The following is a 26,998-nucleotide window of genomic DNA, read 5'->3' as shown; positions in this document are numbered from 1 at the left end:
GTGTCTAGACCGGACTCGGCGCGACACATGGCTTGTTCTAATGGGATTGTTGCGCTGCATCGCGCCACGTCTGGTGTGGACAAGGTTTTAAATTATAATGGGTTCTAATGTGTTCTATTGTCTCTTGTCGCACCGCATCTGGTATAGACACGGTGTAATAGTCACTGTTATTGTCAGTACTGGTATACTGAGGCGAACCTAGGGCCAGTTGCATAAACATAGCCGCTAAGTTAAGACTGTGTCTTAACAACGAGTCTCACTGACTAGCAGTTAGTCAGGACTAATCAGTCTTACTTTTCAGATTTCAATTAGACCAATCTACCTTTTTATGTAACTGACTTAAAGAAGTTATGTCCATTCTTGAAGGAAAAAATGAGATGACTAACTTGTAAGACTAGTCTAAGCAGTTTATGCAACCGGCCCCTAATGTTAAGATTCTTTAAAATCGCACTTTGTATTCGCCATAAAAATAACAGCCAAGTAAATAATAACGGAAATTTTCCTTCAAGTGTCATTGTTAAAAGTCACAATTGTTAGTGTGGTGATGGAGATCTGTAAGCCAGGGTTTTTCCTGCATAGAGAAATTGGAGGCGGCCGCCTCCGTCAAATGTCGTGTCGCCTCAGGCTATCGCCAAAATTATGTTGCGAGTCTTCACAAGAAATGCTGCGTGCATTTAACAGACTGTCATTTGTAACTGCAGTTGCGACATTACGCCACAGTGGGGGCGCTGTTTCGTTATCAGCACACTGAGGCACTAAAAAGTGTTGCAGAACAACAGCTAGCTGTGTTTCACGGCCAGTGAGTTCGCCAGTATGAACGCACATTGCGTTTAGAACGACTCGCACACGAATGACTCATTTGAACCGATTAATTTAAACTATTGAACTTTTCAGTCACTAGCGAATATAAGAGATCATTGAATCATTTAAAGTGAACCACAGAGAATGCAAGATGTGAATGAGCTTTGCTCATTTAGTAAGACTGGTAAATTCAGTTGGCGATTGTGGGCTGAAAAGTTAGTTGAAAATAGTTAGTTAATAGTTAGTTAAAAAAATAAAAGTAATGTTTTATATAACTTAATAATTGTCATTTTCATCTTATTTTATTAGAACTTTTAATATGTCAATGTCACTTTGGTTAAGCCACTTAAAGGTACAGTAGGCCTATGTGTGTGTACAAGATCAGGGTGGCACCACCTCCACCTCATTTTGAGCAAGGAAAATCCCTGGGAAGCTGGCATTATATATATGACTGGGTCAATGTCTGAGGACTTCTTCCCAAGCAGCAAGTCATGAAGAAGTAATAAACCTCAGCAGCGGTCTCTTCAAACATGTACAACGGAGAAACACAAATGTGCACTATACGGTTACTCTCGATTTCAGAGGATGAAATTAAATGAATGAGATTTATTTGACAGGTCCCACAGCTCTTTGCCTCAAGGCAGTGACAGAAAAAAAAGGAATGAGGACACATGAAAAGTGTAAAAATTAATTGGTCATTTATTAGTAATTTCGTTAAATGGATCGCAAATGGTGTTGCATTTAAAAGTGACTTTTCTCAAAGTCACGACAGGCTAAACATTTGAAAATGTCAAAATGACCTGCTTTTATCCTCCAGAGAATTACATTACAAAAGATGCAGGCAACGAATTAGGCGATGGATTTTATACGCAAGAAAGCGACGCCTCGAAAAACAGCAATGGCAGTAAAACGAGAGTGATGCAGCTTTAAAACACATTCAAAAGGGAAATATTGCAACAAAGGATTTGCCCTAAATGATTGTCTCTTCAAAAGTATTGATCTGGCAGGCTGTTGAAAGAAATAAAGGACAACAGGTGAATTGTCATATCCTTGCTCCAGCCTTGTTTAATGAGTTTCAAGCCAAGAGATATTTTACAACGGTATGACGTCAAAACTGCCCTTATAACCCCAGCATCTGTAGTGAGTGTTTAACATTGTCAACCTGGACATCCTAGTAATGTCAGAGGAGGATGAAGACTCCAGGAGTAACAGCCAGAACACCCTAGCAACCCCATCTCAACATGCCAAAAACCACACAACACCTTATATTAAATAAAGAAAAATGTGATGTGTAATGCAGATGGCATCAGTTTCCAAATCCCTTATAAAATGGTGAGCATAGTTTCCACTGAAAACCACAAGGAGGGGTTGTTACTATAGTAAAACACACAAATGACAGGTTTTAAACTAATTTAAAGAGATTTCAAATTACTTTAATATAGATTTACTGTAGTAACTATAGTATTTAAACAGAAACTGTAATTATTTTGATCGATTTTTGAAACCAGTACATTTTTTTGTACACCAGTACCAGACTCAACTACCAAACCATTTCTTAAAGATTAAATTTTTCTTAAATTTAATTTTTACCAAACCATATTTAAAAAAATGTAGCAAACCAAATAGTTGTGGGGCAACACTGATTTCCATAGTAGTAGTTATTCCTATTATGGTTGTCAATGGTGCCCCAGAATTGTTTGATTACAGACATTCTTCCAAATATCTTTATGTCCAACAGAACATCAAAATGTATACAAATTTGGAAGAGCCAGAGGGTGAGTAAATGATGACAGAATTTTCTTTTTCTGGTAAACCGTCCCTTTAAGATGCTAACATTGTCTGAGGAGTTTGCGGAAATTTAACTTTTTGTTAAATTATATTTTGGAAATTGTGTCCAAAGGGGCTGCTTCGGATTATAAATGACTCGAGTGTTTGTTTGTTTGTTTTGATATTGCAAATATAAATGAGTCTCTGCATGTGGTGTGCTTTGGGTGATGAAGATTTAGTGCTTTGTTTTGACTGTTAACCATGAGACATTAATTAAATACCGTTCCATTGACCAAACACACACACACATATATCTAAACAAAGGGGAAAAACAAACAAATGTAAACAAAAATGACAAAAACACAAGAAAGCATAAGTATGAAATACTTCAAGTGAAACAAAACAGGTCAAATAACAGACTTAGTTGTTATATAAGATATAAAAACAATGTCTGTGAATTTAATTTGTTTATTTTGTGCTTTTATAAAAAAAGATTATATATATACTGTATATATTTTTTATAAACACAACAAATTTAAATCAATGCTATTAAATTTAAATTTAATTTAACTAATGTTGTAAAATGCTACCAATAAATTATAAAACAGCAAAACTTTTTGTTTGTAATGTTTGTTTTAGACTATGTCTATATTCAATGCTTTACTCAGCTTCCACAATGTTTCTTTGAATATTGCTTCATGTAAATGACAACAGGGCTTTGTTTCCCGATAACGTCGTCTCTTAGTGCGCTACGAAGACTCTAAAGGTACACCTTAACTCAAGTTATACCTTTCCTTGGCGTGTTCCCCGAACTTTACCTTTTGAGGTTACTTAAGGTAAACCTTCTTAAGTGCGACGTTAGCAGGTGCTGTCCATGGCGGTGGTGCTGAATAGGTTGATATCGATTCCTCGAGAATCGATTGTTCGCTCTACCTTGCGTACAGAGTGGGTAAAGTATTGAGAAAACAATGTTTATTATAAAGAAACGTTTTAGAAATAATAGAAATGGCATTTATCAGGGCTCACTGAAATAGTATAAATAAAGAAAGAAATATGTGTATGTGTGTGTATGTACGTATTTATAATTTTGCAAGTGTCCGATCCCGCACCCTCACGGCCATACGTTTTCTGCGTTAACCAGCTAAATTAACTGGCTGTTTGGCTTCGCTTGTTTTTGAAAGGGTCATTTATATTCTCATAGTTTGCCATCGTGTGTTAATGTTCTCCACGATCTGTGTTGATTCACATTATGGGCGTAAATTAGGGATGCTCATTTCGGTAAATTTCCCTAACCGAGAACCGACACTCATTATCCGAACATTAACCGTTAACCGATAAGATTCTAATAATAAATTGGAATTAAAAAAATACATGCTGCATCTCATTTCGAAGGCTGCGTCCTCTGGAGGTCGCGTTTGTCCGCCGAATACGCCTTGGCATGCGACATCCGGAGGACGCAGCCTTCGAAAAAAGAACACAGCTACAGTTGACGAGGGTCTGTGACACGTTAAATATACAAACATTTTTTTCACAGTTTTATTTTAACATGCAAACAGCAGCATAACGAATACATACATCAACAACAGCACCTGCATTCACATATTATCACATTTTCACGAACCTGCAGCGTTTTGGACAATGGAGAAAAACTAAAATAATATAAATTCAAAGCATAAAATAAACAGGCAAGAAAAAAACTGAATTAATTAACAAAATATGACAAAACGAAAACACAGAAGAACCGGCAAGGTTTTTTCATCAAATAAAAATAGCAGGCCTACCTCAATCCAAAGCTTGGAGTTTTTATTTAATAAAGTAACATGTTTACGTGTTGTGGTGACAGTCTGGAGCTTGTTGACAATTAGACCTGAGGCAGAAAACACCCTTTCAGATGGCACGGATGTCCCGGGAATGTAGAGATAACGCCTCGGGAAGTGCGTCACATTTGCTTTCCACCAGCCAGTCTTAGCAAAACATATATAAATCCGATCTGCTATACCACCCAAAATACAGACATTATTTTTTACTTACTCATATTTCACATTCATATTTTTACGTCACGTCTAAAAGAAGGCAGGGAAACCACTGGCCGCGCCGATTTCTTCTCCTTTCCAAAGCGCACGGGCAGCCGATGATAAGCATCCATGAGATAAATTTATGTAAAGGATAAATTTATGGCTAGCACCGAAATTCCCTTGCAGTAGCTCCGCTATTAGCTTTGCTGAGCCGTAGACACGCCGGGAAGACAGAGAATGTCACAGCGCATTGTGAGCGCGATTGTCCCGTGTCTACATTTAAAACAAAGAACTTGAGCAAGGCTGCCAGTGGCACTCCGTTTGGAGGAGTAAAGCCCAGACAAATGTGGCCTCAACAATCAGACGAATTACACGTGTCCAGTTTCGTCAAGTGACTTGCGTGATCGGATTTTAATCGGTCTCGAAAACGTTTCGGAGGACATTTACACCTAGTCGCACGCGTCTGCACGCTCCGTGAGGTAATGCTAAGCATGTTTTTCTTTCACCATACAGAAAACTAAAAACATGTACGATTTAATAGTCATTTAAAAACGTATTACTAAATTATTTTTATTATTAAAAAATATTATTAATATTATTAAACTTAAAATAAACATACCTTTAAAATCGTTTAACTGATAGTATTAACCGGTCAAAATGTTAACGATCAGTTAACGGTTAAACGTTCAATATGAGCATCCTTAGCATAAATCACTCATTTGTGTATAGGGATAAGTGTCCCATCCAGAATGCCAATCACTCGCGGGACACCCGCAATGGCATGGAAGCCTTGATGTGCCTCCATCACGTCGTGCCTGGCGAAAGGCATACGTATGTAATCGGTGGCATGACGGAGCAGTGAACGCACCGGCACACCGAGGTCTTTCTCAGCCCATATTCATCCCCAAACACCTCCAGAAAACTCCCCACGGCATAAAAACGAAGAGCCGCCATGCAGCAGCTGATTTTCGGGGCTGAGGGGGCAGCTCCGTCGAGTTTGTCTCGACCAAGTTGGGCCAATGAGATGCAAGAGCTGCAGAATTTGCTCCCATGGCAGGCTAAATTTGTGTAGAATTTTCTCTTCTGACATGGTAACCAGGGGACTAAAATGTTCTCTAATGAAATTGTGCAAATACACTAACTGGCTCCGCGGACGGCGCCGTCTTTGATTTAAGACAACTATTCGCTGTCATAGTTTGACCAAACTCACCATAACATTCATTCCCTTTATATAGACTACGCCTTTCCTGTCAAATGGTTTGCCAGCTGATGTGCCTTGGGATAATAGGCTGTAATTAAAAACGCTAACAACCCTCAGTGTATGACAATTTTATTCATGAAAACACTTCAATAGCCTACACTGAGTGTATTAAACCCGAGTATTTTATTTGTAAAATTAAAGTTAAAGTAAAAATGTAAATTTAATAGTAAATAGAATTTATATTAAATTTTATATGTGAAATTAAACTGCGATGTAGAAAAGCTTATTGCATAGCGGTATGAACCATCAAAGGTGATAAGGTATAGCTAAGAGCGGTCCAGACCAACCTTACGAAAGTATGACTTGCAGAAGGTATACTTAACTAAGAAGGTTTCGGGAAACAAGTATTAACGATTAGGTACAGCATAAGGTATAACTTAAGAAGACGTAGCGTTAAGAAGGTTTCGGGAAACGCAGCCCAGAAATGTATTAGCATATAACTTAAAAATAACTGAGAAAACTCACAAAGAAAAAAATATTTTTAGTAAAATAAAATAAATAAAGTAATACAATTGAATGACTCACTCTGAAGGCTGGGTAGGTTGGCATCCTCAGGTTTGGTCTTCAGTAAGTGAGGAAGACGAGTGTACCTGTAGCCAAACCCACAACCCTAAAGACAAGACGAAGACGATTTAATATCAGACTTCATATTAATATTTCTCAGATTAAGCCTGTTATTGTGCCTGTGACCAATGACCCTTTAAATATATTTATTCACCACTTCTTTATGAAAAGACACTTCAATTACACCCATAAAGTTTATTTTAGTCAAGTAGACTTTCTCTGAAAGCTACAGAACAATGCAGGCACTGTTTCGAGAACAGAATAAATGTTAAAACAATGGCAGTCGCTGGTCTGTCAGAAGCATTTCATAATGTTAATTGGAAACGGCAGCGGAGATATCCTGCATAATGGCTTTGATTTAATGCACCTATTCCGAGCTGGAATCTATAAAGAGGTTGGGGGAAAGAGAAGATTAAAAGAAAGAAGCGAGGGAAGAACAGAAAATATGCAGTATACCCTCCAAAGACGAACCAGAATCCAGTTGGTTTGAGCCCAGGGTCTCTGTTCATATGGAGCCAGTAAGTTCCTCATCATAGCCACCCGCCTGAGAGATATCACAGTATATATAACTTTATTATATATAACAACATTAAAACACAAAGACAGACAAAAGACAGACAGTAGGAACCAATAATACACACTAAGCAGCAGAATAAAGCAAACTCTTAGGCTGCGTCCGAAATCGCATACTGTGACAGTACGTAATGAATTTGAATAAGTACCTACCTATCAGCCGTTAAAACAGTACGTTCTATATAGTATGACTGGGAGTAGTATGAATAAATTTCGGACATACTGCGTCCGCCATATTTTATGGTCATGTGACCCGTATGCTCTTTGACGTATTAACAACAACCTTCACGTGAGAGTTGATAAAAACATAATTTAGACACGAGAAATTAATTTATTGGCACTTACGTTAAAAATGGACGTCTGCCTTAAAGTTTTCCGCTATATTTATTTGATTTACTTTTGAAATTTGACCGTTGCTCAGCTCCCGTGGCATCATGGGATAGAGAAGTGTCCATCCGATCCACACTCACGAATCTCAGAATTTGCATACTGAGGTTTCGGACATTCTACTCATGACTCATACTCATTTTCGCCTACAATATAGTATGGAAGTAGGCGATTTCGGACGCAGCCTTACTCTAATATAAACTCTAATCTGATTGGCCGGCTTTACGCAAAAACAGGCTTTTGTTTTTTCACATTAATCTCATGCAAGTTTACAATTCACCAGTCGCTATAGATTAGACAACAATTATGAACGTTGCTTCATTGCAATTTCACGCAAATGTATTAAATCAAATATAAATAGTTATATTATTAGTGTGACTGTCACGTCTCCACAGTCGACCACGCCTCCTGCATCAGCGCTTTCACCCCGCTTCACACGTTCCCGCTCACCCGATTACTAATGACTTTCACCTGCACCTCATCATCCGGACACTATATGTTCTCCCTTTACCCAGTGTTTTGTGTCTGGTCTAGTTGTAAGTTTATGTATATCTAGTTCCAAACCTATCCCGTGCATGTTTTGACCCTGGTTATCTTGTTCCGTGTTTTTTTGTATTGTTCAGTGGATTACTTGGTTTTTGCACGTTTTTACCCTGTGGATTATATTTTTGTGGATTACCCTTTTTGTTCCTGGTTCCTTAAACTTATTCACCTTCACTTTACCACCTGTAGCATCGTCTATTCTCTGAGTACCGTTACAGTTAGCCACTAGCCAGACCAATAAACAAACACCGACCAGAAGTTAAATTCGGGCCGGGCGCGTGCATTCGATGAAACCGTTGATAGCACTCGTATAACTCTTATACAGCCTCCAAAAGATGAATCGCTTGTATTGATTCACATCGTTGAAAAAAATAAAACTGAAAGGAAATTTGTCTGAAAGGAATTCAAAACACAACTTTCACTGTTGCCGCTAGAGACATAGCGGCACCTATAGTCCATCAGTTTCTCTTTTAGATCAACTACCGTCATTGCAAAACTACAGTAGTTAACCATCAACTGATCGGTTACATTTAGTCTCTTAACCAGTGCAGACATTTTTTTTTATTTATTATTTGATACAATAAAAAAAGCACTTACTGTTCCTCTGGAATCCTCTCGACGGCTCGCAGGGACTGTGGGTAACACACATAACTGGCCAAAGCCTGCATCAAAGAATCTTTAATATCTAAAATTGGAAAAAGGTTACAAAAATAATGTAGAAAATGAATGTGTTTGCACGTTTTGTTGGGCTCATAAACAGACTTTCTATACTATGTTGACATACAACATGTCATATTGAAACAGGACATTGACCGCATGGGTGACCGCAAAAACGGAAATATTTCAAATGTGCATATCTGGTAAAAGTTTTTTGTCACTAACTATAAGTAAACTACTATACTGACAGAAGAAGTCTAAAAAAATGTTTAAAGACCCTAATTGTTAACCCTTTTGTTAAAGACTCAAATTGAGGCTTTGGAGAGCTATTCTTACAAAGGTAGTTCAGAGCACACAGCAGTCATATTCAAAACAGAGGGTTTTTTCTGCGTGTAAGACACCCACGTTTAAAAATCAAAACAAAAAGTATTCAAAAAAACTAACTGCATCGGCATAACGGAGTGTGAGCATAATAAAAAGCCTGCATATGAAATGCAATTTAAATAAATGGGTGGTGTCTAATAACATCTGTTCATTTGCATAGTACTGCACTTCTCGTGAATCATGAATTCCATGTATTTCACAGTCCAAATCTTCAACAGAATAAAAAAAAATGCGGCTCGATTTAACGTTGCCCGAGAGCTGAAGTAGGAAGCTTTTAATTACACCTCCATGTGAGAAATGGAGCACAGTGATAAACGGTGCATGCCACTGGCTATATTAAGCTAAAGAATTCCCATTAAAACAGCCGATAAACTGATTCCTTACATATTTTGAGCTGTTCGACATTCTGCAGGTAATGAGACATTAATAGAAAACGACAGAGAGAGAGTGTGTGACAGACAAAGAGACGAATGGACAGACAGACGGAGAGATGGAGAGAGAGAGAGTCCATGCATTAACACAGGAAATGTCTTGTAGTTTGAGAATTCAGAGCAGGGTTAATTTAATATCCGTGTCATAAATCATAATGGCTCGGGCTTTTCTCTGTCTGGAACAAGATAATGTGATTAAATTCAGCTCCTCGTGGGTAGGAACCACCACATCTACAGCAGGTGCACATCTGAAGAAAATCCTCTCGTGGAACACTGTGTCCATTATTTACCTGTTCACATTACAACACGTGTATGCAACATGGGTGTGTCCAGCCCAGTGGCTAGCCAGGAATCACAATGTAGGTGGGCCCAGAGAAAATCAGGTCTAAATTACATCTAAAATAGGCTACACAATTTCACCTGCTTGAATATTCCACCGTTTAATCAGAGAATAAGCCTGTATATCATTATGAACAGCGCTGAGAACATAACGATAAGGACAGCTTCAGCATAATGACCACACCTCGCGCGCATCTGACAGACTCAACACTACACCATCAACAAATCAGCAGGACAGTATTGGATAGTACAGTAGTGTATAGTATGTTGAAAACTATGCTTGGTCATGGCTGAGGCAACACATAGTAGGAAAATGTACATGCACCTGATGACAATGAGAGAAATGCTGACAAAAATACGAATGAATCAGCTATTAGGCTATTAGGTTATTATTATTTACACGTACGCTTTTTATTAGTTAGGCTATTTATTGATACATGCATAACAACAAGCAGTGATGTGCAATTAGAAAGAACGTTTTTTCCGGATACGTCTAGCCATCGTAAGCTAAACATAAATGTCAAACGAAAAGAAATGCTCATTTAGGCTGTTTAGTGCAAATATACGGAGCCTCAATTTAAATTACAACGAAACACGGCGGAGTTTCAATGAATAAATAAAATAAGCATATTTGTGCAGCTAACGAATGCAAAAAGCACTGGGTATTAAGGTTTGCCATTTTCGGTAGCCTGAATTAGGCCTACTTGATATACTTAGGCCTATATAATAAGCTCACATTATATGCCGAGTTTTTAATCGAAAATATGCGGTGCATGCGTGAGTACAAGGGTTCAGAACTAAAGCATTTTGAGCTCACGAAAGGTGAACGAAAGACCCGTCAATAAAGCAGACTGCCCATAATAATGTAGGGAACATACATAAACACTTGAGTCGTCACATGATCCTAATTTTTAGGTTGTTTCAAAATGCTCTGTCGAGTAAAATCAATAAAGGCTTGAGTAAAAGTCAGGTCTTTGCGAAGAAAACAATACGCGTTCCTCAGTGGCGCGGGGGCTGCAGGTAATAGCGATCAAATCGATCAAAACGCTTTGTAAGCTAATTATGTTGACTAAAGTCATTTCAACTTTACATCTGCATTTAGAGGCAAAACGACGTCAAACTCTTTTAGTTTCAGTTTGGGTGCAGCATTAGATAATTTTTTTTACTTTTACGAATAATAAATGACTCTCTTAAATCTTGTTTTCATTACCAATTAATTTAACCTTTATTAGATGCATGCATAACCTCCAAAACAAAAAGCACACAAAAAAGAAAAAACGTGAACTGTGGTTGCTTCGACCTGCGGTTTTATTAGGCTCCTAACAAAACGGGAATACATGCCAAGCTTGCTCATCTATTTCAGTATAGATCGATAGATTTGATTATATGGCAAACAAGAATCAAGAAACAATACAATTTATTTTAATAGGTCAAGTTTTGTGATAGTTGCCACATAATTCACTTATTAGGCTAATTGAATGGGCCTGACTGACAGGTGGGTGGGCCCAGGTCCACCCGGGCCCACCCATATCTACGCGTTGAAACGGTCTATATTCATTTTTCTAAAGAGTGGTGACTATTAAACAGGTAATAGACATGCGCATAATGTCACAGTTTACACATATACTGTATCGGTATCACTTTCAAAAACTTGCCCTTTGTTGTGTAAACGTGTGGCCAATGAAATGGTATAGCAAAATTCGTAACTGTTACTCAGACGATAGAAATTAGAAAATGCTAGTGACCGACCATCACAATGACTGATGGTACACCACAACAAGTTCTTTTGTGATGTGGATGAGTTATTTTCCCCCATTTTGAAGTGGTGAACAATATGCTCATGCATTCACCCTAATGCCCTAGCAACCACCCTGAATATCTTAGCAACCACTCACAATACTAACACACTCTCTAGATATTTACATCGTGCTAATGAGGAATATCACCGTTTGTGAGATGGTTCAGAACCATACGAAGGTGGTTTCTCTCACCTGTCCCGACGATACGCAGATCTGCGAAGTGCTTGGAGAGAATCGTGGCAAGCTGTGTGAGCGTTTCCTCGTAACCTGATGGTGATACACAAGCAACAGTAAACACAAACATGTTGTGTAACACAACATAAAAAAAATCAAACGATAGTCATAAAAATGGATTTGAAGAATTTGTTGTTTTAGGAGGTGCACAGTTTTGTTCTCAAGGCTTAAATGTTACAGTGTATGCTCCTCGTTTATTGTTCATGAATAACAACAGGAAACAAAAAATGCAATGATAGCCATATACTGTAGGACATGTCATATATTACACATGCATATATCACCAAGAGTGACACACAACAAAACAATGCAAAATGATTTTGAAACTATTCATCATGATGCCCCAAAACAACAGGTTGCATAACAATAACAGAGTTTGTAAACAGCAGTACGTATAGGTATCTGCTTGAAGTTAATGTAAAGAGTATGACGTGATAATGACCTGGAAGTTCCTCCATGCAGTTGGAGGGGCTGAAGTAGTTCTTGAGGGCGCTGTAGCTGTTCATGGCTACGTTGAGGTAGAATTCAGGCATGAATGCAAACAAGGAGCCAGTGTTGTCTGCATGCTCGATGGTGCGGATACAAACCCTCAGGAGCCAGTACACGTCCGACATCTTCTCCTGCATTCAAACACATTTAATGAAACTAAATAGGTTCACAGAAAATCTAGAAATGTATAAATGGAGAGATAAGCTTGAACATTATTTAAAGGGATGGTTCACCCAAAAATAAACATTCTGTCATCATTTCCTCACCTTCGAGTTGTTCCAAATCTGTACACATTTCTTTGTTCTGATGAACACAGAGCAAGATCGGAACAAAGAAATTTATACAGATTTGGAACAACTCAAGTATGAGTAAATAAAGAATTTTTAGGTGAACTGTCCCTTTAAGCAACGTTGACGTCATATTATCAGTTGAATTACAAAAACAACAAAAAAATTGCTTTTCCTCCTTTCCTTAGCGAGCAACCAGTAACAACTGTTTAAAGGGATACTTCACCCAAAAATGAAAATTTCTGTCATCATTTACTCACCTTCGAGTTGTTCCAAATCTGTATAAATGTCTTTGTTCTGATGAACACAGAGAAATATATTTGGAAGAATGCTTATAACCAGACAGTTCTTGGCCACCATTGACTACCATAGTAGGAAAAATTACTTTATCATTTTTTGGTTCTGTTGAACACAAAAGAAGATATTTTGAAGAATGTAGGACAGCCATTGTAATTTTTCCTACTATGGTAGTCACTGGGTTTGGTTAAGCATTCGTCCAAATATCTTTCTCTGTGTTCAACCAAACAGAGATTTACACAGATTTGGAACAACAAGAGTGAGTAATTCATGACAGTTTTCATTTTTGGGTGAAGTATCCCTTTGTAGTATCGCCATCTCTGTTTGAAACATAAATTGCAGGTTACATTACATACATTAAGTAGATTTAAAGTCGATGATATTAACTGTAATATCGTACCCGACAGCTTAAATTAAAAGTCACTGTTACAAGTATATTGTTGTGAATCAAGGTAAAGTAAGCATACAGTTTTGAGCATTGATTTTTATTTATTTTTAACAAAAAAATATTAATTGCAGCTTTATAAAGTGCAAGAAAAATCCAGTTTCCTATGGTATATGACCTCCACTATTATCATTCCGCATGCAGAAAGTTCTGTGATAAATGCATTGGCATTTACCTTATACACAATTCTTGCCATTTTAAAGAGTCGTTTCAGGGGCCATTACATGCCATGTTACAATGCCAACCTCTGAAATTCAAAGAAATACCTCATATTTCTCTGAAAACCTTTTGTTGATGTCAGACGTACCTTGGAATAGATGGTGGCGTTGATCCAGGCCAACCTGCGACTCAAGTGGTTCAGCTTTTCAGCAAACACTTTCTGGCTCTTTTGCAACTCTTCTAGAATATCCGGCCTCTGCCAAACAAAATCAGATCATCATAAATAATTAAATTAGAATATTTTCTGAGGAAAATATAAGGGGTGCTTATAGCCTTGCAAAATAGGATGCTGGGGTGTTATGGACGGATTATCCAGAGGTTGTCTTTGGGAAATAGACGTATGAGTGCTGCCAGCATTGCTGCAGAGGTTGAAGGGGTGGGGCGTCAGCCAGTCGGGGGTCAGACCATACGCCGCACACTGCATCAAATTGCTCTGCATGGCTGTCGCCCCAGAAGGAAGCCTCTTCTAAAGATGATGCACAAGAAAGCCCACAAACAGTTTGCTGAAGACAAGCAGACTAAGGACATGGATTACTGGAACCATGTGCTGTGGTTTGATGAGACCAAGACAAACTTATTTGGTTCAGATGGTGTCAAGCGTGCGTGGCGGCAACCAGGTGAGGAGTACAAAGACAAGTGTGTCTTGCCTACAGTCAAGCATAGTGGTGGGAGTGTCATGGTCTGGGGCTGCATGAGTGCTGCCGGCACTGGGGAGCTACAGTTCATTGTGGGAACCATGAATGCCAACATGTACAGTGACATACTGAAGCAGAGCATGATCCCCTCCCTTCAGAGACTGGGCCGCAGGGCAGTATTCCAACATGATAACGGCTCCAAACACACCTCCAAGATGACCACTGCATTGCTAAAGAAGCTGAGGGTAAAGGTGAAGACCTAAACCTTATTGAGCATCTGTGAGTGCAAGGTCTCTAACATACACCAGCTCCGTGATGTCGTCACGGAGGAGTGGAAGAGGACTCCAGTCGCAACCTGTGAAGCTCTGGTGAACTCCATGCCCAAGAGGGTTACAAGGCAGTGCTGGAAAAGAATGATGGCGACACGAAATATTGACACTTTGGGCCCAATTTGGACATTTTCACTTAGGGGTGTACTCACTTTTGTTGCCAGCGGTTTAGACATTAATGGCTGTGTGTTGAGTTATTTTGAGAGGACAGCAAATTGACACCGTTATACAAGCTGTACATGCACTACTTTACATTGTAGCAAATTATCACTTCTTCAGTGTTGTCACATGAAAAGATATAATCAATATGTACTAAAATGTGAGGGGTGTACTCACTTCTGTGAGATACTGTAGGTATCGGCAGATATCACTCTAAATAATCAGCTATCGTTGGATAAATTTAGCATCTGTGCATCTGTAACGATGCTTCACAGTGTTTCATAATTTTTGTATAACGTTTATGTTTGTGTTACATGGATGACGTGATAATCTTACTCTGCTTGGGCATCGGGCGATCTTCTCCTCTGTGTCCTTTAGGGCAATCGCATATTCATGGACATCATCGGACACGACCACCATCTGTAGAAAACATACACAAAAAAAGGCACAAACAACATTAGAGTTTAGGCTATCCAAACTCAAAGAGGTACAGACAATTGTCCTCGTTTCAGTAGCAGTATTATAATCGCTATCCATTTGGCTGGAGTCCAAAACAGCCACCAATTTTAGGGGGAAAAGGACAATTATCATCCTAGTAACCATGTCCTGCGGGCAGAGATGAGGTTTAAATGTGTGCTGAACTGAGCACAGACCCTTCTAATAGAGCCGAAATCAAAACATCTCTCTTCACAAGACACAAATGTGTACACTTAAGACACATATGTGCTACGCAAGTATGGACGTGTCAAAGCATCGCTTCGCATAATAAAACCATTTAACCACCGATGAGTGTAATTTCCTTCCATTTGTTGATGATTTCTTAGTGAAAAAAGCTTGGACGTACATTTCAAATATCATTTGATTAGACACAAATACGTGTAGTGCAAGATGAGTCATCACATTTTTCCAAGAAAAATCTGTCAGCAAAACTCACATTTTGAAAAGCATAGCGCCCCTTGTGGAACTTTTTGAGAATGCAATGCACACATATTTGTATATTTCAAAATACATCATTTGGGTTTCACCTGAAGTGAAAGTAAATTTCCTTGTGGAGAAGTTAAAAAACACATCATCGTGCAGCTCATTTTCATTTGAGCAACCGCTTTACGCCATTCCCAAAATGAGGCCTCTGGATTATTTATTGAGACTATGGCCAGCCGGCCCTCTCAAACTCAGCAGAATAAAAAATGCATTAGAGTTTGATGAAATTACGAGGTACAATGGTAATATTTCACAATGTGCCTGAATTCTGCCGTATATAAATAATGAGGGGGCGTATATATCTGCCGTATATAAATAATAGGCGAGACGTCTGACTGCACCGTGCCAAGCCAATTAAAAAACTCTTTATGAAGTCTGTGTTAGTCAAACCAGACAGGCTCCAGCGTAAACCTCATCAAGATCCAACAGAGTTCTGAAGAAATCTCAGTAGGAAACAAGACACTTTTAATTAACTTACAAAGTCAAGTTAACTTACATGTATCAATGAGGAATCAGTCTTCTCCAGAGGTTCATTTTGTCATGACACCAGCGCTAACGCTTTCAATTTCCATTATAACATGCTCTGTCTGAATGCTCGATTCTGATTGGCTCAAACGTGTGCAACAAAACCGTTTAATGCACAAGTAGTTCCATTCAGTTCGATTACTAGTCTAAATTAATGCACTACCTATAAAGCGTAACTCTATAGGTGGTGCATTATAGGTAGTTTTCATTCATAAATAACTTCATTAAATGTCCATTAAAGGGATAGTTCACAGTCAAAATGAAAATTATGTCATTATTTACTTACCTGTATGAATTTATTTCTCCTGCAGTAGATATTATGAAAAATGTTGGTAAAAGAAAACGGTAACACTTTACAATAAGGTGCTATTTGTTAACAGTAGTAAATGCATTAGCTAACATGCACTAACATTGAGAAATTTAAAGGTGCGGTTTGTAAAAACCGCCGCTAAAGGGCGCAGAATCAAAACAATAACAATGGCGTAGCTTGATGCTTGTGAAGGAGCGTGGAATGATGGGATCTGTTTGTCTTCAACTCCACCGCTGATGGCCATCAATCAGACGGGAACAAGAAATCATGTTAGCGGATGAGGTAAAGTTTTATCATTTTTGCGAATAATTGTGGTCCATAAATAAGTGACTGCTCGAAACAAGTTAGTGGCTTGCTAGACACTACTTCCTTATTTGTCAACGACACTGTTGTCATGCGGTTTCTACGTCAGTAAAGGCGGTAAAAAAGGGGAACGCGGATATGACACCATTGACAGGTGACTGCACAGCACCGTGTCACTGTTTAGAATGGCGAATTTCTCAAGATTTACAATATCTCAAATGTTTCCAACTACTTGTAAGTACTCAGCTGAACAAAATATATAACACTAGCTTTGTGGTTTTTGGATATTTTACTGCAAAATTGTTACAAACTGCACCTTTAATGTAAAGTGTTACCCACAAAACTGTTGGTCCCCATTGTCTTGCACTGGTTTTGTGTCCATACAATAGAAGTCATTGGGGACCAATGGTTTTTGGTCACCAACATTTTTCTAAATATCTTCAGGTTAAATGACAACAGGGTGAGTAAACGGTGACAGAATTTTCATTTTGAAGGTGAACTATTCCTTTAGAGCAGGGGTTCCCAAAGACCTCCCGGGGGATCGCAAGGCCGCGAGGGCGGGGGTCGCATGATGATTCCCAGAAATATATATTTTTTATTATTAGAAATAGCTTTTGTGTTGTCATTATGCGCGTGTTTGGATAGACTTAATAAGTGCATGTGCGCAGTTGCGTGCAACATTTGTATATTTTACCCACCTCCGAGGATAGTGGGGGTCTGGAGTCACTGGCACTGTTATTTTGGGGGTCGTTGGCTGAAAAGTTTGGGAACCCTGCTTTAGAGAATCATATGTCACACAATGGAAATAATTGTCGGATTGGCACGATTACTTGCGTAAAGAACATGAGAACCAAAATGTTGTGGGTTCACATCCCGCACAACATGATCAATCACTATTGAAGCCTTAAACATGAGACCTAACCTCAGGTGTATCCTGAGGGATTGACCCTGTACTGTCAGCATCTCTCTGAATTAATGCCATCCACTCAATGACAACTCAGCAGTTTCAGAATGAACATTCACCGGAGTGCCAAACAAGAGAAAAATTGACTTTGGTCAGTACATAAAACACCAGTGACTCGCCAGATGGCCGAATGATCTCCAAACTAATGAGATGTGTCCCAAATAACATACTGTTCATAGATGCCATCATTATGCTGCCTTCATTCTAACAGAGGATTTTCTTAATGATGGATGTTGTAGTACAGATCCCGAAGCCTGCACCGTTTCCATAGTGACACGACTCGTTCTTTTGATGAATGACAGCTTGTTTGATAAATTACTCACAGCTCGTAATCTGCCAGTCAGTTCTCGGCCATTTCAATAACACGTTCAATTGACGACAATCACATCAGAAATCAAAGTGGAATAACTGAAAAATGACCTTTAACCATCCTTCAGTTCTCACTAAGTAATGAAAGGTGAATATTCTGTCATCATTTATTCACCTTTGTGTCTCTCCAGCAGCAGTACACAAAAGATGTTACATGTATATTAACATAGTCTAATGTGGATTAGAAATATTTTACACGTTTTCACTCAAATTATTGCAGTTTTTTTAAACACAGGCTTAAGATGAAGCCAGTTTTCCTGTGCAGTTGAGCGATGAGCAATCGCACACCGGAACCATTTCTGGATATTTATAAGCATCCTCTTAGGAATAAACTAAGAAAATCCAAAGACTGCACGATGTTGACAGGTATTTAGTACTAAGAGTAAAAAAGGAACAGAAAATCAATCGCTCTGTGATAGAAACGCCTCTTCTTCAGGTTTAAGGACACAAGTGAGGAGACAGAGGTCAAAGCCAACTGCTGAGCGAAGCACTTCACAGAGAGAATGAATGATACACATTTACAGCCGTGAGTGCCGCACCGTTTATATGTCTGACTCTTTTCTCCTCGCTGTTGAAAGACTTGAACAACAGAAACAGCTGCCGGCAGGACGTGTATTACAGAGATGTGATTCACTCTTTAAAGAAACCACACGTCAACCAGCGGAGCGGGTCGGTCAAGATGAGCTGGCACGAGAATTCGACTGTAAATCAAAGTGGACTATTTTTCCCAAAAAATTGTTCAAAGAAGCTTAGGGCAAAATAAAATGTGTATGTTATTTTTCCAAGGGGGGGGGGGGTGTAATGATATATTGTAGCACAGAATAACAGTTACAATATGTATCAGAGCTATGGTGATTTGTTTAATGCTATCGGTTGAGCTGCAAACACATGACCTGCATCAACATATATAATGTTTTTATTTTTCAATTTTGGGCTTTTGCTGCTTTCTTCATACCTTTTCTTGGGGCCGTTCAATGATTAATCGTGATTAATCGCATCCAAAATAAAAGTTTGTGTTTACATAATGAATGTCTGTGCATTGTGCATATTCATTTTGTTTTCATAAACACATATGTGCATATATTTAAGAAATATTAGAAAAAATAAAAATGAGTAAATGTTTATATATAATTTAAATTATATATTAATATTAATATATACATGCAAATATTTAATAAATATATACATGTATATGTGTATGTGGTTATAAATACAAAATAAATATGCACAGACATTTATTATGTAAATACAAACTTTCATTATGGATGCGATTAATCATGATTAATCGTTGGACAGCCCTACCTTTTCTTAATTTTAATTTGATGTTATCATTCTGATTTATTTTCAGTGACACATCTATTCAATTTTTTTTAATTTACATACAGAAAGTTGAATGAATCCTTAAATGTTAAATGTTCTATTACAAGTGGTGTGTACAACAAAAAATACTAGTATTAGTAAATATTAGTAATTCTTAATGCTTTAAAAGAAATTATTTTAATTTCAGATAAAAAAATTATATTGTGGTACCACATATCATATGAGCAAGCAGCATGTATTGAATCGAATTGTGAGCTGAGCTTTAGGTTTCATGTGCATAACAAAGTGTCTACAACTTTTTGTGTGTTTTTCATTAACAGAATTAGGACTGTGTCGATAAAATTATCTAGAGAGGCACAGATATAATATCGCCATATATATATATATCGGTCGATAAAAGCAACTTTTCACACTTTTCAGACAAAGGAAGTTATCCAGTTTATAAAGTTGTATGGATATTTCTCTAAAACAAACGCATCGATTTGCTTAAGGTCGAGCTGTTTTTTTATCGATGGCTGCGCTCATCCTCCATTCACTCCCATTATAAAGCTTGAAAGAGCCACGATAAATGTTATTATAACTCTGACTGTATTTGTCTGAAAGAACAAAATCATTTAAACCTAGGATGCCTTGAGGGTGAGAAAAACTATCCATTTAATTAGATTCAGAAAGTTAAGAAATATTCATTTAATCTTGAGAATTGATATCGGCATAGGCAGAGTAATCGGCTATCGGTATTCTGGAATAATTTAGCATCGGTGCATCTCTAATATCGTCTATTGATATGTCGTCATACATCATCTTTTTGTCCCAATATGACATTCTAAAACGAAATCTTGCATTGTGCATTCATATCAATTTCTACAGTTCACGTAATAAAGAAGCAGGTCACCAAAATAAAAGCAAACTTTGAGTACAGTCTGAGCTGGTTCTATGTAGCACTGTACTAGCCAAGTAAAGTTCCGCCTGTTAGTCTCTTTTTCCTGCACACACCCAAGACGTCTGTATCTCCATCTCTTACCTTTCCGAGCTGCTGATGAACGCTAAGATTATACATCATCATAACCCCATCCAGGATCTCCAGAAGGGACTTCTCCGTGATTGGCTGGTCGGGCTCTTCTAACGGTCGCCCCAGCAACAGCCCATCGTTACCATGGCTTCCCTCAACTGAACATGGCAGAGGGGAGAGGGGTGAGAGAGATATTGGTTAAGGGGGAGAAAGAAAAGACGAGGGATTTGAGCTCAAATGTCATATTCCTTTGAGGCGGATAATAGATTTTTGAGACTAATAGAAAAGCAAATTGGTTTCCAGATGATTTCACCTGTAGATGTGTGATTGGGCGTCAGGTAGTCTGGTATACGCTAAACTTTGACCTATGACTCATGATGTCTGGTCCACATTACAGTTTATTTTGTCCTAGAAAAAGCCCACTTGGAGACAGCCGGACCAACATGCGAACTAAAAGGTAGTAATTGACTCAAATTTGACATATATACATACAGAGCAATGAACAGTTTTGTGTGTAATGTGTATCGGATGATCAAGGATTGAACCATCAGCAGTCCATGGGACTAAACAAATTGGGGCAAGTCGTCCCAATGGCACATATTCGCATTTCTCGCTCATATTCGTGCTTATATTTCTCATAAAAACATATTTCTATGGTTTTATATACTAAATGTTATCTTCTAATTTCAGCGCAGATGTTGTTTAGAAATAGGCATAAAAGTTCTGCAATTTTATTTCTATTAGCCTGGATTTCAATTTAAGTAAATGGTTTGACTCACTATCCTCCTCTGTTCTCTGCTCCACAGCGAGCGTCCGAACTTTGACCTTCTCGGGCGGGGCGAGAGGTCGTCGAGGGGTCATGAGGCTGACGGCAGCAGTGCTAAGGAAGCGGTTGGCTCTGCCCAGCGTCGGGGAGCTTAACCAGCTGGGCCGGGCCATGGCACCACCCATAGCAGCAGCACCAGATGGTCTCTGTGGATCCCAAACACACATCATGTCATTCGTTATTGTCTAAACTCTAAAGTCCCTTTCACACATACAGTCTTTACTGGTAAATTGCAAGAAAATTGCAGGTAACAGATTGTGTGTGAACAGAACTTTTCCGGTAAAGCAGTACTCCCAATTTACCAGTAATAGGAGTTCTGAGATTACCGGCAAATTACCAGTGTCATGAAAATGACACATGGCTCATGATGTTAAAAAACAGATTTTGCTCAATTAGCAAGTACTTTGTCAACCAAGTCATAAAGTAAAATCCCTTGAAGCTTGTACCTGTGCGGCTCCGGTCTCATCATCTTCATCCAGGTCATCCATGGAGGCAGCTTGTATCTCTGCTGGGTCTATGATGATGTTGGCCTTTGCGGCCAGATCATCTAAAAAAAACACAAACGTTTTTAACACTAAAAATGATCAAATAAAAACATTTAAAAAGTAAAAAATGTAATAAAATAACAGAAAATATAAAATAAAATGCATCTGAAGTGCACATATTTGTTTTTATTTATATTTATGCTTGTATAATTCGTTATTATTTATTATTTTAGTTTAACATGCTGAATACGAAAATCACATTAATTGTTGTACTCTAAGGTACTCTACCTAAAACGATACAATATTTTCACACATTTATACATTTTGGTATTATTACTCGTACGCAGAAATTACAAGGTACTGGCATAACACTGAGCTCAAAACAACAGTTTAATCAACCAATTACTAAAAATGAGTCGTCCAAAACTTCAGAAGTGTACGTTTGATCGTTTTTGTTTTTTATGACTGATACTGTCCTCACAAACCAAGTTCCAGACGTTGTCATCCATCATTGCTTCATCCCACCTTCCCTGTGCTACAGAAATTTCTAGAAACAATGTGAAACTCAAACTAAAAAGAAACTTTCTATCAGTCCCCGAGACAGAAATTTCAAAGCGTAGCAAATCAGTGGATGACAAGCTCCTAACTTCTCATGAACTCTCCGGCCTATTATTTATTAATGGCCGTTTTTCTTCTTCTGGACAGCAGAGCAATAAAAATCACAGCTTCAAGTCATCAGAGGACTTTATGAGACGTATGTGCTCCATTTCCAATCGTCTACATATCCACAGCCATCTAACTTGTGTCCAACAGAAGTGCATTTGGGATAAAAAAAGCTAGTTCAGAAACATGAAAAGAAGGCTTAACCTCAGCAAAGTGAAGACATTTATGGCACTGAGGGTTCATTTAAGCAGGCAATAGAAAAATGTGCTGAATATGGACATTTTAGCATATTTAAATTCTGTTTACATTAAGATCTGAATTTAACCTTCAAACAGTACACTCGTCTTTCCAATTATCCAAAAAACTGAACAATCTACACGCACATTGTATTTTATAATTTATCATAAGCATGATGGTTTCATAATTTAGGACCAAGTAGTCGGACAGGATGGGTGACCTGAGAGATATAGTTTCATTAGTTTAGCGTCAGGCTGATCCAGCGTCTTCGTTCGACCTGCGGGAGTCACTCCTGCGCATCAGTAAATTGTCGCTGATAAATTTCAGTATCCATAAACATCACCAGGAGCACATCCATAAATCTGACAGTTATTACACCCTGACGACTGCGAACGTAAGGGAGAGGAGTCGACAGGTGGACGTTTCACTTTTTTGATATATTTTTACAAAACTATAGCTTGGTTAGAAGTGATGCTTTTATTTTTTTACATTCTAATGTCTCAAACATGACCTTCAAGTATAACATAGTATCTGTCACGTTATTGATCATCCACAATTCTCATCACCACGCTAAAAACATCAGGTGACGGAAAAATAAACTGTTTAGGATAAGAACATCCCTTGCTTTTCGAAGACGATGGACTGCTAAATAAAAATATTGATATTTTCCTCATACTGTCGTGACCTTGATGAAGCCGTGAAATGGATTCGGTATGAAAGTAGGTTGGTGAGAGCACCAAGGCCGTCCATTTAGCCTCAAATGGAAATCGAAGGTAAATGCTGAAAACGCTGTAGTGAAGTTTGCTAAAGTGCTCAGGAAAGATTGACAGATGAGGTTTCAAAACAAACATCAAGACCATTCAAAATGATTTATGATGTGATTATGGTAATTGATCTGTAGAAATGTTTTAGTGGTTGCTAATGCGGCACTTTTACTGTAAATGTGTTGCTATGTCGTTGCTTGGGTGTTCCGGGCGGTTGCTAGGGCAATGCTAAGTGGTTGTTAGGGTCTTCTTGGTGGTTTAAACTTGCAAAAATTATATATTATACTATTTTCTCACAGTAAGTTTCTTGTTTTACAATGATCTAAACATTGTTAAATCTATATCTTATACTAAACTCTTGAGAGTTTAATCTTAAAACAAGAAAATATCTGACAGTGAGATAAGAAAAATAAAACATAATTCAAAAAGAAGATAACTTACCTGATTGGCAGATATTTTGTCTTGTTTTAAGCAACAAAAAAAGCAAGAAAAAACGTAATCTTGTATATTTGTAATTTAAGAATGTTTGTACAGAAAAACAAGACAACAATACTAAAGTAAGAGTAAAATACTTTTTTTTGCAGTGAATTGTCTTCAATATTTGGGCTTCTAAATTTGTCCCAAAAATGTATTTAAAGTAAATCTGTGGATTTTTTTACTGTTCATCTTTCTAGCATAAAAAAGTTTAATATGGCAATTCTTTTGGTAAAGTGTTCGATCTAATCCAAATGTGGAGTTACTTTATTAAACAGACAAAAGTCATAACAGAACTAGGAAGAAACCTAGATGGTGGATTCAACCATGTCATGCTGAGTAAATTAAAAATACGGCACGGTTTGATGCCAAAATCAATAGTAAAAACACAAATAATGTCAAGAATGAAATGCTTTCCACTGCTGCTGCTAAATATAAATTGACATTGTCGAGATACAGTGCGAATGACAAGCTCCAAAGTTGGCATTACAATTAAGCCTCAGCCCACAGATTCTTCAAGATACGACTGTCAGAACCGATGCCTGACAACGACAAACGGTCACTGTTGACAAAACACAACTACCACATGTGTCGATGCGAGATTTACCCACAAGGCTTTGAGGAAACAATCACAAAGAGCTCGATCAGTCTTCTGAAAGAACAATGAACAATGTGGAGACGTCAGAAGGCGAACAATTTAATCATCAGTGTTTCATCAAATGAGAATGGAGAAAGAAAAAGGCGAGTGAAAAATTAGGAAACAAGTGATGGTACTGTATATGAATTCAAACAAAGTGACGCATGACGTACCTCACCACCAATGAAAACACCCTGGATTTCACATTGTGATTAAACAGAAAGCGTGTGATTCTTAATTAGCATATTCATAATCCTGTATCAGGATCGAGCAAAGAGCATGGGTTTGATTCCCAGGGTACATGCTGATAAAAATAGCTTGAATACACTGTAAGTCGCTTTAGATAGAAGCGTCAAATGCATAAATGTAATTTAAATATATACAGCATTCCAGTTTGGGATGAGTGCGTCCCAAATCATATAATACATTAAAGCAGTAGCCTATGTCCAGAGTTGACCAGACAGCATGACATTACTGGTGCATTTCTTTTAATGGTTTTTGGCCTTTTTGACACTTTTATTGATCAGGACATTATAAGGTAAATGAATTGTGAAATATTTCCTGCCTCAGTGCATTCTGGGTAATCCAGCCAATACGCTTAAAAATACACAGATATAAAAAGAAAAATCTCTAGCCTCTATTTCTCGCTCCCCACTGTCCGTCAATATATTTACGGGATGTGACGCTACCCTGAGGGAAATCAATGGCCATCTGCATCAGAGTCTTTCTAAACGTACCCGACATCTATCTTATCCCATCATATCAGAAACTTTAATGACGCCACAGATCAAAGTAACGGCCGACCGTTGTTTTTGAGGTTAACGGCGAAGTCAAAAGCAAATTCCCAACTAAAAAAAGCACCCTGCAGGTTCAACACAATGCGCGTTCGGTCTCCATTCAAAATGAATAAGTAGCATTGATCAATCTTTACACATTGCCTGCCAGCTTTGCTAAGATCAATAACTGAAGTTTCAAAACAAAACAAACATAATGAGCACATCAATATGAGAATCCCTATTTAAATTATAAAACAAAAAAGCAATACATCTGAGAAAAGTTCTGGGAAAAATGTTTTTAAACAAAATACAACAAATATAACCAATTATAAAAAGAAACAAAACAAAATGCTAATAAATATTTTATATATACTGTATATATTCTGCCAAATGCCTAAATGTAATATTTATAGCTATTTTATATATAATTTTTTTTAACAAAATAATAGAAACAATAAACAGAACAAACAATAAACAGAACAAAAATGCAATCGAATATTTGTATATATAATTTCTTACAATAATTTTTATATGTAAAGTTTGATAATATGATAAAAGTTGATTGGATATTTTCTGCTGTTGTCAGTTTACAGATTGACTTTCTGCTCCCTCTGGTGGCCTCCAGCGGAACTACGCACATTATGATTTTGAAACCCAAAAAGATTTATTTCTTTTTTTACCAACCTTTAAGCGTTTTCTTTAAATGCGAGAGAAGGCCACCAAGCCGCTGAAGGTCAAAGTAATCCACCTTCCCGTTGTAGAACAGCTGAGGGGGAACGTATGCATCTGACGGAGACACAAAAAGAACGTTTACAAAGTTTGTTGTCCATATGTCCTGTATGAAGTCAAACTATGAAGGACAAAAGCACTTTTGGTACGCACAATGATAATGGAGTCTACATCTGTGGCCAAATAATAAACGCTTGAAAACGTGACCTCATTCCTAAAAGCTTTCTGGCGGTTTTATTCATGTTTATTAATGGTCGGTGTATTCCACTAGTCAATAAAAATCAGCTAAAACATAAAAGTCGAAGTTAAGATCGGTTTCAATGCACTTGTGGAGGATATAACACGTCTCAGTTTGGAAATCTATAAGGCATGAAATGCAACTTTGCGTCATTGACACTATTCGTAATAAGACATGTACCTTCACTACTGATGGATCCAGGACTTTTTCTCCTCCCTTCATCCCAGTAGCCCCTGATGGCTGTGATCAAACGATGTAAAAAACACACCATGTATTCAGGAGGACATAAAACTGTGGGGTTCTGAAAATGCGAACACACAAACATGACTGATGTCAATTCACAAGCGGGAAGCAAATATCAAACCAGCCAATAAAAAAAATGATTATTAAAATAATGTTGGTTCAATAGACAAACATTTATATAGATTTACAGTATATACATTTGATACAAGAAACTGCCTAAGCCATATTTTGATGGCCTTATAAATCATGTGAATTTTATAAAAAAGGTCCAACTTTTCCCAGCTGTTTGCATGACATCTTGACCAAATGTAAATTCACAATAAAATGTCTTGAACCCATGTTAAACAAGTCTTTCTATCGCCTGACTGTATCGCCTGAAACTTCAGAACTTCAGTCTTTTTCAACCGGGGGCCGGGGTCCACTGGGGGGGCCTCAATAAACTTTTAAGGGGACCTCAAGATGACTTCTATTTTTTTAAGACAAAACAAGCACTAAAAAAGCTAAAACTATTAAAAAGCAATATTTATCTT

At 37.8% G+C, this 26,998-nt stretch overlaps 1 protein-coding gene across 1 annotated transcript in view; it reads right to left on the bottom strand.

Annotated features, from left to right (window-relative positions):
• Positions 1-26,998, bottom strand: part of LOC130548638 (E3 ubiquitin-protein ligase RNF123) — a 153,160-nt gene that overhangs the window by 105,576 nt on the left and 20,586 nt on the right. The window contains exons 20-31 of the mRNA XM_057325536.1: positions 26,406-26,526; positions 25,943-26,044; positions 21,669-21,769; positions 21,176-21,368; positions 20,409-20,554; positions 14,952-15,035; positions 13,581-13,688; positions 12,198-12,375; positions 11,714-11,788; positions 8,509-8,596; positions 6,865-6,952; positions 6,370-6,454 (exon numbers count right to left, since the gene is read on the bottom strand). Coding sequence (XP_057181519.1) covers positions 6,370-6,454; positions 6,865-6,952; positions 8,509-8,596; positions 11,714-11,788; positions 12,198-12,375; positions 13,581-13,688; positions 14,952-15,035; positions 20,409-20,554; positions 21,176-21,368; positions 21,669-21,769; positions 25,943-26,044; positions 26,406-26,526 — 1,369 coding nt within the window. The remainder of the gene's footprint in view (positions 1-6,369; positions 6,455-6,864; positions 6,953-8,508; positions 8,597-11,713; positions 11,789-12,197; positions 12,376-13,580; positions 13,689-14,951; positions 15,036-20,408; positions 20,555-21,175; positions 21,369-21,668; positions 21,770-25,942; positions 26,045-26,405; positions 26,527-26,998) is intronic.

The sequence above is a fragment of the Triplophysa rosa genome, linkage group LG25 (assembly GCF_024868665.1).
Source record: "Triplophysa rosa linkage group LG25, Trosa_1v2, whole genome shotgun sequence".
Classification (NCBI taxonomy): domain Eukaryota; kingdom Metazoa; phylum Chordata; class Actinopteri; order Cypriniformes; family Nemacheilidae; genus Triplophysa; species Triplophysa rosa.
The sequence above is the reverse complement of the archived record's forward strand: the minus strand, read 5'-3'. Positions and strand labels throughout refer to the sequence as shown.